The 13094-nt window shown below is 47.0% G+C and overlaps 1 protein-coding gene and 1 long non-coding RNA gene across 4 annotated transcripts in view; one reads left to right on the top strand and one right to left on the bottom strand.

Annotated features, from left to right (window-relative positions):
* The window catches only part of UBE3C (ubiquitin protein ligase E3C), a 100402-nt gene that overhangs the window by 43743 nt on the left and 43565 nt on the right, over positions 1–13094 (top strand). The window contains exons 11-13 of one of the 2 annotated variants that reach the window (XM_032482976.1): positions 1093–1179; positions 5413–5477; positions 5606–5838. In XM_032482976.1, the coding sequence (XP_032338867.1) occupies positions 1093–1179; positions 5413–5477; positions 5606–5838 (385 nt within the window). Of the gene's footprint in view, positions 1–1092; positions 1180–5319; positions 5478–5605; positions 5839–13094 lie in introns of both variants that reach the window. The other variant, XM_032482975.1, reaches the window with a different exon arrangement.
* On the bottom strand, positions 382–12046 carry LOC116664759. Of its 2 annotated transcripts, none has more exons than XR_004321162.1 (3): positions 11972–12046; positions 8423–8426; positions 382–393 (listed from the first exon to the last, which is right to left on the bottom strand). It is a non-coding gene; the product is annotated as an uncharacterized LOC116664759 (long non-coding RNA). The 2 variants fall into 2 exon arrangements; XR_004321163.1 differs by lacking the exon at positions 11972–12046 and adding an exon at positions 11313–11384.

Below are 13094 nucleotides of genomic sequence, written 5' to 3'. Positions count from 1 at the left end.
TTAGCTCCACAGAGGATTGTGGATGCACACTCCGTAGTGTTTTCATTTAGTCAGGTCATCCAGTTACTGTGAATGACCGTTTCTCATGAAACGACCTGGAAGTGGTCTGAAGAGACCCTGGCTGGTGGCCACGCTTCGGGGGGCGCTGGAGGAGCCCTGTGCTCGTCTTTCAGGGCCCCTGGGGTCTGTTGCCTGCTCCGCCGCGTGCTGACGTGACTCTCTTCCCCACTCGGTGATGGTGCTGCTCAGCTCCCCCGCAGAGTGCACAAGACCGCGCGATGGATGAATGGGCGTGCAAACACAGTGTTCTGTTCCCGTGGTGCTTCCCCCGAGCGTGCTCCCCAGTCGCGTGGCGGAGGCGGAGACTGAGGTGGCATGCTCTGTGCTCTTCGGCTCCTTGTTGTCCTGGGGATTCCGAAGACCATCACATTCCTTTCCTACAACCGTGTTCTCCTCCCACTCTAAGCCTTTTTTCACTGGGATTAGTCTCATAAGTTTGAAATTTAACTTTTGACGCCTGCACTTCTAAAAATGTTTTATGCAAGCGTTCCTGATTATAACTTTGTAAATAGAAGTTATGTCCTGTTACATAAGTGTAGTATGCTGAGTTAAACTTCTGCCCTTTTCCCACAACGTTCCTTAGTCTTTTTAATCAGATTGATATTACACAGGAGGGGTTCTTAAAAACCTTTAAAATGTATTTTTAGATTTAGATTGTTTTTGAGATGTTAGTTAACATAAAAAATGTTTTAATGTGTTTGTTTTTAAAGGAGTCCTTAAAATCAGCCACTAGACATTACAAATGTTAGTGTGTGTTAGTAGCAGTGAGAATGGTGACGCAGAGTATTGCGGCCTGTTAGTGTGTTATGGTTTGTGCTCAGAGGGCAGGCCGCCCCAGCTCGTGCTGTGCGGCCCCCCCTTGCCCAGGCGTGCTCCCCAGGCGGCCTGCTGCGGGAGCAGGCCGTGTGCGGTGTTCGTGCAGATGTTTTCCAGATGGTGCGTTATCTTCAGTTTACAGCTTTTTTCTTTTTGAAGAAAAATACTGAGTAATTATTTGCTAACTCTTACTTCGTTTCTCCCGTTTCTTTTTAGGCTTCTCTACAGTTTAGCCTTTAACGCCAGGTTTCTGAGACATCTCTGGTTCCTCATATCTTCTATGACAACACGGATGATCACAGGGTATGTGTTACCCAGACTTACAGATTGAGCTTAAAGACATGGAAAGTGGCAACCTGATAAAAAGTACTGTAAGAAGGTATTCTGAAGTACTGCTATTCTTAGCTTGTTTTATATGAGAAGAAAAATTCTAAATGGTCTCAGTTTCCCAAAATGAAAAAAATTAATGCCTAACTTACAGTTGTTTACCTGTATTTGTTATTCAGAGTGTGGCTTTATCTGAGGGTAAATTTGTTTTAAAAATCCTAGTATTTTTGAAAACCAGAATCTGGACAGTTCTTTGCTCCATGTGACTTCAGTGGTTTTGATAGTGAAAATACAGATTTGAAGCAAATTTCACACCATTATGAACAGGTAAAATACTGTGGAAGTTTGCTTTTAAACCTTTTTATTGACATGATTTGACTTTCTATGAGTCATTACACGACTTGAAGGCTGGAGTCTTTGCCGTATATGTCCTCATTGACTGTGTGATGCGTGGGGAGTGTAATACTCACGTAAACACCCTTCCAGTCAGCGGCTTAGCCCGTTCCCACGCTGGCGCCTGCTGTGCAGAGGTCCCAGCTGACCCGTCTGCACTGCGTGTGAAGAGTGTGGCTCGGTTGTGAGTGCGCTTGCACGAGGTGCTGACTGCGCGGGCGGGGACGGCGGTCCCTGCCCGCCTGCGAGCTGTGAGCCAGCCGGTCCTGCACAGGAAAGCACTTCTCGGATTTAGGGCCAGAGTTGGGAAGGAAGAGTGTCTACCTACTTTTTTAAAAAAATTCTTTTGGGACAAGAAGTAAAAAGAAAGGCTGTTTGGTGAGTGAACTTGGGGTGTCCAGAATGTGAGTGCTCCCGCGCCTACCGTCCGACCTGGTCGGCGGTGCGCTCCCTGTGCCGGACTTGCGGGGCCTGGAGCGTGTTCGTCTGGTGCGTAGAGAGGACGGCGGTCCTGTTCCAGTGCCTTCGGGGGCCTCCCAGTCACGCTGTGTGAGGGGCCACTGCTCTCACGACACAATGAAGGGCGTTACTTTGCGTTACTTTCATGTTTTTTCTTCTAGTTTTAAGGCATCTTAAGTGACTGGAGGGAGTTTTTAACGCCCGTGTCGCAGCTGGTAAAGCTCTCGAGGGTTAAGCGGTTTGTCTTGTGTCGACAGTGAGCAGAGATGCGAGAGAAACCCAGCAGCACTTAACTGCTAGGAGTGTCTTTTGTATGCTTTCGCCTCTGAAGTGTCAGGTTTGTTGTTGCACTGCTGTTGTCGCTGTTTGGTGCATTTCAGCCACTTGGGGCTGTGCCGGCCTTGGCGTCCTGGGCGGCTGGTCTGGGGCGAAAGGAGCCTGGGGGTCGTGGGCACAGGGAGCTGCCGCTGGCCTCCGAGTGCCTCAGCCCAGCAGCAGGCACCCTGTCCCTGCGGCGCCTGGGGAGGGCCTGTCTGTCCATGGCGTTCGTCTCCTGCTGAGGAGACGGCGTCACGGAGTACGAGAGAGAAATGAGGTAGTACTAATTACATTAAATTATTATACGTTGGTCAAGTTATTTTAAAAACTCGTTGTTTCTTAAATGCTCATTTGAGAATCAGTTTTTCACTTGTTTAATTTACTAAAATAAAGTCCCTCAAGAAACTTGCAGTGTACTAACGTGTCCCTAAAGTGTATCTCATCACATCTATTACTGGAATAAAGTTTAGGTGAAATGCCTGACTCTTATGAAAATGGCATTGTTTAACTTGAGAAGAGTTTCACAGCAGGGCTTCCACAGCTGGGACCCTGGGCTTCAGTGAGTGGAAGGGTCCTCGGAGAAGCCTGTTGAAGTTTCCTTGTCCGACCTGGAGGCGGGGGTTCAGGGCTGCGGCCTCACAGGCCGCGCAGGGTTGGGATGCAGGCGGGGGTGAAGGGACACCGGGCGGCTGGTCTGTGTGTCTGTGACATCCCTGGACTAGCGCCCAGCAGGGGCGCTCGCCCCTTCCTGGCTTGCACAGTGAGGCCAGCCCCACGTCCACCCCTGGCTGTGGCTCAGCAGAACCGTGTTGCGTGTGCGCTGCCCGTTTCTCTTCACATCAGCCCAGTGGCGAATACTCCTCGGTCCCCTTAGACCTGCGCAAGGCCAGAGCACATGCACTGGACGCTGCTTTGGAAGAAGGGATGCTCCGTCAGTTGGGGGCGGGGGAGTTGCCAGGCCAGCGTGGAAGCCTCAGTTCTGAGGGTGTGTCCAGAGGCCAGGGCTCTTCTGAGGTCCTGTTGACACTCGTGATCCAGCCGACTCTCCGGGTTAGGAGCTGATGTCTTTTCCTTTCCATTACAGTCAGTTATGAACTTTTTATTTGCACGTAAGACTTTGAGAGTGGCCTGTTTTCAGAGGAATATTTGAATCAGTGTTTGTGGCAGAAAGAGCAGTCAGCGGAGTGTCAGGGGACACGTTTCATCTGCGTCCCGGCTGGATGAGACCGCGGCACACAGCTGCCTCCCCTCCCCTCACACCTCCTCTCCTTAAAGTGAAAATGATCAGCTCCCTCTGCTTCCCTCACGGGGGCTAAAGAGAACAAACAAGCCGGTGTTGCAGGGGCGCCCTCATCTTTTCTTAGGGGACCAGTGTTAGGGTTCCGCGCCTGCTGGTACATATGTGCGTGAATGGTGGTGGTGATCTTAAATGCAAGGATCCTTGGTAGGGATCACAGCTGAGAGTGGCTTTGTTGCTTTTCTCGATTCAGGAAGTACTTCCTCCACGTTGCAGCTGGGTGGCTCAGCCTGCACCATGTTCCGCTGAACGGTATTTATCGGTAGCATCTGTTGTGTAGGCACTTCGGCATTTAATGGCAAGGGAACTAAAAGATACAAACCATTATTTTTACTAGTATCAGCAAAAGAGGTGACAGTAATCTTTTCTCCTCTGCACGTCAGCAGAACTTGTACTGTGTGGACAGCCCAGAGCGAGGCCTGGTGGGGAGGGACTCGGGAGAGAGAAGAGGGTCCGGTCCCGCCGCACACAGCCGTTTTCCGTCCGCCTTGCCTTGGCGGTGAGGGAGGGAGCTGTGCCTTGTCCCTTCGTGCGCACCCTCACTGCGTTTTTATTTTGTCAGCGGAGCGGTCCACGCCGAGGGCTGTGACTGTGCGAAGGGAAAGGGCGTGCTGACGGTGCCAAGGCCAACGGCCAGTATTTCTGCCCAGAGTGCAGGCTGCTCAGCCGGGTCTCTTGTCTCAGTGCTGCCCCCTGAACTTGCTCCTTGGAGACCCCGAAGCTCCAGGGGGCTCCTCCAGGCTCACCACAGCCCCTCGAGGACAGGCCCCTGTGCCAGGCCTTCCCCTGCTGCGCTGTCTCCTGGGGCCTTTGGCGGTGGTGGGCATCCCCTTGATGATTTGTGCTCCTGACACCTGGCCACGGCCGCCTCACCCGTAGCTGTGGGGTTGTGGGATCAGATGCTTGAGGCGCGGCCCCCGTGGGGGGAGACAAGCGCGCTCCTGCCCGTGTGGGCGCTCTTCTCGTGTAGGGAGAGCTCACAGGCGAACCTCTGAGCTGAGTGCTCAGTGAGGGAGGGGCCGCATCCAGCCAGAGGACGGGGAGCGGATCTCGGTGGGAGAGTTGCCTCAGCGGCTCGCCGCCCCTGAGGGGTGAGCGGAGCTCCGGAGACTGCTCCCTTCAGAGCCGCTCTGGGCGGCAGGGTGACGGGAACAGAAACGGGGCCCGGGCCCGAGACGGGAGACCGCGCTGCAGGCTTCCAGTCTGGGTTCAGTATTAGCTGTTTTGGATGTTTCCAAATGCAAGTAGCTGGATACATTTTTCATGAGACCAGGACCATCTGCCTTTGTTAAGTATGTGAAGGGGGGGCCAGTTTTCAACATGCAAGTCAAGTGTGTCTCTAAGAGTGGACTTACTCCTGGAACTCTGTCTTCTAGTGGCCGCGGGGCCGCTGGTGCCCCCTCGGTCACTGAGCTTAATGCCGTGAGGACAGCAGCAGGGACCTTAGTAAAGAGAGAGAGATGCTGGTGTCCGAGTCTTTAGCTCACGTTACATATTAACCTGTGTTGGTAGGATGCCTCTGCCTGCCCTGTGAGCTGTGTGATTGCGAACGTAAATGTTATTTTCCCTGATCATGTCTGTCTGATGTCATGTCTTAATTTGCCCCTCAGCTTATTGTTGTTTTTTTTTCTTTTTTTCCCCAATTCAAGGTCTATGGTTCCACTGCTCCAGGTGATATCAAGGGGCTCTCCAATGTCTTTTGAAGATTCTAGTAGAATCATCCCCCTCTTTTACCTTTTCAGCTCCTTGTTTAGTCATTCACTGATTTCCATCCATGACAATGAGTTCTTCGGTGACCCCATGGAAGGTAAGGATTTTGTTGCTGACCTGTCCATTTTCATAGATGATAGAAAAGTTTTAAGCCTTTTGAGTCTTTTGATATGTGTTAAGAAATGAAAGAAAAAAAACATGCTAGAAGCTGGATTCCATCTTCAGTTGTAGGTCAGAGGCCGTCGTCAATGATGCCTTTCACTTTAGAAGAGCTGGTAATACTGTCTCGATGCCTTCGAGACGCCTGCTTAGGGATCATCAAGCTGGCGTACCCGGAGACAAAGCCAGAGGTTCGGGAAGAGTATGTCACGGCGTTTCGCAGCGTTGGGGTCACTACGAGCTCGGAGATGCAGCGGTGCATGCAGATGGAGCAGAAGCGGTGGATTCAGCTGTTTAAGGTAGACAGCGTGTGCATTTTTGGTTTACTGAGGTCAAATAATGTACAACTTTTTTTTGACTTGGTTCCTTTTAGAAGAATAGAAATACAGGTTTGTTCAGGCATAATTTTTAGTTCACAAAACTTTTAAATTAAGAAAAGTCATTTTCATTTTACGTTTGCCTCCATTTAAAGCCTAGTTTTTGTTAGCGGTATCTTCTCTAAATTGCCCAAGTACTTCAAGTGAGAAGGTGATGTAGAAATAAAAAAATTTTAAAAATCCTTTTATTTTTCACTGAAAGATCTCATACTAATTTAATTTTTTAATCTTTAAAGAGATTAATTAATAAATATCAAATAAGGTCATTAATTTAACGCAAGGTGAATATAAATTATTTCAAAATATCTTCGTTTTTAGCCGTGCAGAAAGAGAAGTTATGAGTTGCCGTGGCTGGAATGTTGGCAGGAGACCACCACCACTGAGACTGTAGCTGTTGGGGTAGAAAAAAAGAAAAGAGAAAGGGTGCTTGACTTCCCATGAAATTTCTGCAGCAAACACATCTAGTCAGCTAAAACTGCTCATTAAAGGGGTGAGAGCAGAAGAAATGCATTTTCCAAATTGAATGCTAGATTTACAGTCCGTTTAATACCGGCGACCTCTCGCACACTAATGTTCAGTTCGAGTCATCAGCTGTCCCTTTAGGTCTTTCATCACTGCTTTTGTCAAGCTATCTATTTAATTGAAAGAAGTTAATTGAATGAAAATGATCAACTAAGCTTGTATTAATATTGCTAATGGAACTTTCTTCTTGGCCACGTTTGGAGAGAGATGTCAAGCCAGACTTTAGGAAAGGCCCATTAATGCTTGCACTCAGCCTGATGGGCTAATTAAGGACCCTTACTCATCCTGCGAGCGCAAGGCAGTCCCTCTCCAGCCCATTCTGCCTGGTTTTACAACACATTTCACTTATGAGCACGAGCGTCAGTAGTGGTGAGAGTAACTGATAATGTTTTGATTGCACTGAATACAGTACTAATGCACCACTGAATTTATAATGTGTGCAGATTGATGTAATATATGTTTGCACAATTTATTTTAATTGCCTGTCTCTCTGTTTCTGGATAAACTTTTACGGTCACACGTTGAGCCCTTAATATATCCTTGCTTAAAGACGGACACTTTTGCAACCTTTCTAAGTTAAAAATAAGCTGTATCACCCATTTAAAACTTACAATTCTTATGTAAGCTTTTCCTGGATATGGGTATTAATGGTAGCATATGTGTTTTTCTTTTAAGTATTTAATTAAACTCTGGGATCATTGTTAATAAGACTTTCCATTATGTGTGATACCAGGTTTGTGTACAGTGTCAGATAATTTCGCTATTTTATAGCACCTGTTCAGACTTTCATAATTTTCATGTGACAGGCTTATCTTTAGGACCCAGAAATCTCTGAAGTTAATAATGCTGTGTAAGGTGTTTTCCCCTGGTCCTAGTTTATTTTGCTTAAGCATTAAATGGAATTTTGTACTGAATTTTTTCCTGTGCCTCAAAATGCCTCATTGCTACTTTATTAAGGGTTGAGGGGTTTTGTTTTTGTTTTAAGGATGAGTTAGTAACTAAAATGAAATTTCACTTTTTTGGAACAGGATTGTTTTAGATTTGAAACTGAGTTGTTACGAAGATCTTCTGAGTTTAGGACAGAATTGTTTGAGGACAGTTTTTTGAACAGGATTCTTGTTCTTTGAGAAAGGTTTTTTTTTACTGCCTGCTCTTGAGCTGAGTCCTCAAAACAAAACAAATCAAGGCACAGTCTTTGAAAGGATTCAACTGCTATTAATTTTTCTTCTAAGAAAAAATTATCTTTGGTATGAAATAAGAAGAATTTGCCCTCAGTGGCTGCTGTGTCTCCAGCAGCACTTGGAGGGTCTCACACGTGCTCGCTCGTTTCCTGCAGTAATTCTGGGCGTGAGACGCTGTGCTCACCCCCGTGGCACAGGTGAGGCCCCACGGCTGGCGGGCGACAGAGCCAGCACGTGAACTCAGCTGCTCCTCTCCATTGCCCCTCTGGAGGGTACCAGCATAGCATTTCAGCACTTTCTGTGTATCCCAGTGTCAAATTTGAGTTGAAGAATTCAAGGTAAAATCACGCAAAGAAAGTACTAGCATTTTGCCCGTGATTTCCTGCCCTCAGTTGACGTTGACAGAGGTGCATGTGATGAGACCTGATGCCTTCGGCCACCAGCCATTTCCATCTTTCAGCCTCCTGGTGGTCCTCTCGAACTAATTTCTGAGAGAGGCTCTGGTGGCTGGTCGCACAACATAGACTTTTAAGTGGATAGAGCTATCTTTCTTTGTCACTGTAAGAATTGAGGTCAGTTTCTAAGCCCCGCATTGACACTGCTAAAACAGTTTATGCATTTATCAAATTTATAAACTCCTCTTGAAGTGTAATTTATAGCTGTAATTGCTTTAGCCCCGCGAGGAGACGGGAGTTCCTGTGTGAGTTGCCTTTGTGCGCAGCTGCCAATCTGCAGTGGGGTCACACCCCGGGGTGGGGAAGGTGTGCTGGGGGCTGGAGGGAGACCCTTCCTCGTCTGCGCACATCTCTGCACAGAGAGGGCGGACTATGAGGGACCTTCGCTTTCCTGGTGGTTGACTTGTGTTTTTCAGTTTCAAAAAGACTCTTTAAAAAGGTGAAAAATGGAAACAAGAGCAGCGCCCCAGCTGTCATGGTAACGTGCCCCACTACCCACCAGGTCGCCCGAGTCAGGCCGACCAGGCTCCCTTCGGAAGTGGCCAAGCTGTGCCAAGTCCTTTTCCATCTTGGAAGGTTTTTGTTGGTTTTGGTCTGACTCCTAAATCAAATGCATACTTTAAGAAATAGTTTTGTGGTGTTTTAGATGTGCTGGAGAATACTGTTAACTTTAAAACTATACAGTTTTAACAGGTAGTGACTAAGGGCTGTGTCACACTGTGTTAACCATGGACAGACACCTCTGTCTTTTATAGGCAAGGGCGCTGTCACTGGCAGTGACTTCAGCACCCGCGTCGTGTGTCCCGGAAGCACTGGCTCCTCCCTGTGCTGGGGGCCAGAAGTGCAGTCGGGCAGAGTCCGTGTTCTTTGAATGTCTCTATGTAGTGGAGAAGACAGGCTTCCAGCTGACTGAGCTAAGGCAGAGCTGGGGGGCAGATGGGTGGCGAGCATGGCTGCTGAGACCATCCCGCACCCCCGCTTCACGGCAGGGCAGCGGCGCTCTGGCCTTTCACGGGATGCTCGTCTTAGACCTGGTGCCTTGCTGGTTCACTTGTGTTTCATTTCTGTGTGTGTGCTTCACTGTGAAATCAAAATCGAAACGAGTTATTTTATGTGTATTCACCGCACTTCCAGGTGCCCATAATTTATGTGCTATGTCCCGTGCTTTGTTTTGAAGTTCTCAAATAATTATCCAAGATGTTTGATTTTACCTACAGGATTTTACGTGTCAGATTTAAGATAAGAAGAAATTATTATTTTATATACATAATGTCATTTAGTCTCACAGTTGCCTTTCAGAGTTTGAACTGTATGTACTTTTTCTTGGTTGCAGTTGTGTAACTGAATACCAGGGGTTTCCTTTAAGAAGTGCCGTGGTCGAGTCGCCATCATCTGTGTTGTTGTCAGTAATACATAGATACATGTGTTACCTGCTGTAATAATATACGTAACGTTTAGTAAGACTGTTTCCCTGAGGTTGCTAGTCAGGTCCTCTTGTGGCCATCATAGCCGCGAGCTGTCAGACAGACAGCGGTCTTGTGAAGTAGGCGTGTTAATTGAGCACCTTTAGCTTGGGCAGTTGTCACATGGGGTTTTTATGAGTAGTCTGTGTTTCTGAGCCATCATCTGCTTGATCTTTTTAACACTGAGGTTAAGGGGACCTGTTTACAGATGTCACCTATTTTTAAATTCAGTGATGAATAATCGAGCATGCGTAACAATTTTGTGCATTTCTGAGTACTTGCTTAAATAATTTTTAGTTTTTGAGTGTTTGATCTACAGTTTGGATCTAGCATGGAACATGGCATGGGAGACAAGGGTTAAATGCATCATGTAAATGATGCGACTGTATTTGTCACTGGTAAAGTCTGCTAGAACTGTGCGTTGAGCGAGGTGCATCTGGTTACTCCAGGGTCTGCCTGTTCGCAGTTTTAAGTTTTATGTCTTAACACTCTGGTTCTCAAGCTTCCCTGTGTCTCAGGATGTCCCGGTTGCAGGGTACAGTTGCTGTTGGTGGCGCCCCATGTAGGCATCTGTCAGCAGGAGGGTCTAATGTGCAGCTGGGATTAAGACCCACAGATGTTTGGAACCTCTGATCTCAGTTTGCAGAACCGCACCGGCCATGACTTGGGGCCTGTGTAGTCTAAAGCTCTGTCCGTCTTTCCGTTCTGGGGCAGTCGTCTTTGGTAGGCAGATATATGCCAGGAAATTGCACAAAATTAACTGAAAGAAAACCTCTTTTGATCTCAACGCCGGATGTCTATTGATCCAGTATTAAATTGCTACTCCAGTTTTTCTGACCTTTGACAATCCTTCGTCAATTTGTGTGGTTTTTTATTGGTTACTTCTTAAGCTTTGCTTTTTCAGTAGCAATTGAGTTTGTGATACTGAAAGTGAATGTAGAGAAAAGGAGCATGTTTAAAGGTGTTTTGAAATCACAAAAGGGATCCAGTTAAATTTCCATGGTTTCTTACAACTTGTATTTTTCTCCAAAACTTAGAAGATAAATCATTGAAATGAAGGAGAGAAGTGTTCTTACTTGAATTTAAAATACTTGAATTTAAAATTTGACGTTTTAAGTGTTTGGGGAGTTCATCCAGGGCTAGTGTTGCCAGATTTAGCACACAAAATAGGTGCCATCCAGTCGGATTTGGTTTTCAGGTAAATAACAAATGTGTTTTAGATGTAAGTATGTCCTGGGCAGTATTTTGGATACATTTATACTTTCGAAAAAGCCATATTTGGGACATACTTACAGTTTGAATAAAGCAATACTTGGGACATACTTACACTAAAAGATTGACTTGATGTTTATCTGAAGTTCAGATTCACCTAGGAGTCCTGGACTTTCTCTGGCAGGCCTGTCGGGGGCTCACCTTCAAGTTTTGTCTCCCGTCAACTGTGACTGGTTAGGATGCGCTTTTCCCCAGTGACTTCTGCCATCCCCCCCCCCCCCGAGTCTTCTCAGCCCAGATCTCTCTTGTTCCTTCTCCTTCTTCCTTCCTTCCTCCCTCCCCTTCCTCCCCCTGCCTCTCTTTCTTTCCTTAATTTTTGGAAAAGATCAGTGACACCAGGATAGGACATTTTTATAAATGGTTTATTGCTTCCTTTTTCATACTTAGAATGAAAATATGAAAGGGGTTGCCCTATACTGAAACTTCATAATGCTTAACTTCACCAGAATTGAAAAGAAGAATGTACTTTGTTCCATCAGTTGCCTCTTAGATAGTTTAGTGACATTTGTGACCTAGAGAAAGTAGACGTCCTCAGAAATGGGGTTTGGACAGTAGTATCAGGAAGTGGGCAGCCCTCATCCTGCCTTTCACGTGAACTTGAGCACGTTGCTCCTCCTTGGAGCCGAGTCTGGTGGAGGCGATGCATGGGGGGTGACGCACAAAGGCCCTGAGTGGAAGAGGACAGCTCACACACATGCACGAATGCTGCTCAGAGTCGAGTCTTTGTCTGCACTCGTGGTGTGTTATGAGTAGATTTCAGCACAATAGCCATTAAATCTGAATTTATTTAAAATACCAGTGTAATTGGTTATGTAAATGGAAAGAGAAGACATAATGTTCTTCATACCAAAAGACTGCGCCTGTCTCCGCTGCTGGAAGAGCACCTGTTGAGTGTCTGTGGTGTGCTCTGTGTGACCACGGCAGCACACACCCTGTAACTCACTGAGATTTTGTCTTTGGAGGAGCAAAGCTGAGAGACTTCCAGGAATTAAGTGCGTTAGGTCAATGACCATGCTTTGTTTATGACCAGCAGTTAACCAGATAGAACCAAAAGCCTAGGCTTTTCTCAGCTGCACGTAAAATCAGTTATCATAAAACATGGTGTGTGTGTAACCGAACCCCTGGGCAGCCACAGCAGAATCCAGAGTCAGGGATAATAAACTCTGAATTCACCCTGACGACTTACCTGGGCTAATTTCTGCTGATTCCAGAGGGTATTTTAGCGCAGTGTTACAAGAGGCATTAAAGCACCACAAGGCAGGCACCACGGCTCAGCTGGTAGAACACACGCACCAGTTTCAGGCTGTGCTCTGGATCTAGAGCGGCTTTTACTCCCGTAGTTTTGTCTACTGGCCAAACTGCCCAGGTGTTCCTTTTCTGTCTGTGAACATGTCTTCCCAGTGGGGTTCATGTTGTAGTGGCCTGAGATGCCAGCCGAGGACCCGTTCTCACCCACTTTCGTTGGACACACGGTGAAATTTATTTATCCAAATTATATTTTATCTAATTAAAGGCAATGTGTACACAAGCCTGATGGCTTTTTCCGAAAACATCATCATAGTTTTTAAACTACATGGCAGCTGTGTGATCCAATCCTGGTTGTAAAGGTTTGAAGTTGGATTTACAACTTTGTATTGATTTATCGTTGTTTATTACAAAACACGTTTCTATTTAACGTACAGCTTCATCTTTTAAAAATAGACAGTTGCTGTTTGATCTCTTTAATTATCCATCACAGAGTTTACAGTTCTTTGCTGACCCCAAGGCAGCCGTCAGGCCCCTCCTAGGCATCCCGGGGGCTGGCGGGCTCTGCTCACGGGCGCCTCCTGCAGGGGGGGCTCATGCCCGCCGGGAGGAAGCGCGGAAGGGCTGAGCCGTGGGGGTGCGGGGGGGAGTCTGGGTAGGCCAGGACATCTGGGAAACCTCACGGAGGGAGTTAGGCCAAGTCTCGTGGAAGCGTGGTGGGAAGTAGACCTAACTTCAGAGGCTTGTGTGAGAGGAGTCCCGAGACTGGCTTTCTCTTTGGAAGATGTGAGGTGTTCCCAGGACGTGGCTCTCACCCTGGTGTCCTTGACGGTGGCTTTCAGAGAAGTAAGACACGTGTTTGACCTTAGGGGAAGTGCTGTGCTCGAGCTAATGCATTTCCAGATTTGAGTTTTAAACCTACGTCCCTTGTAGTTTTTTAAAAAATCAGGTCTTGCACATATTTGTGTTAATTTTTCTCTGTTGGTAAATAGCCAGCCACTCTGTATGAAAGACTTAGCTCTTCTGGTGGCGGAATGAGA

The sequence above is a fragment of the Camelus ferus genome, chromosome 7 (assembly GCF_009834535.1).
Source record: "Camelus ferus isolate YT-003-E chromosome 7, BCGSAC_Cfer_1.0, whole genome shotgun sequence".
Lineage (NCBI taxonomy): Eukaryota > Metazoa > Chordata > Mammalia > Artiodactyla > Camelidae > Camelus > Camelus ferus.
This window is presented reverse-complemented; position numbering and strand designations above follow the sequence as displayed.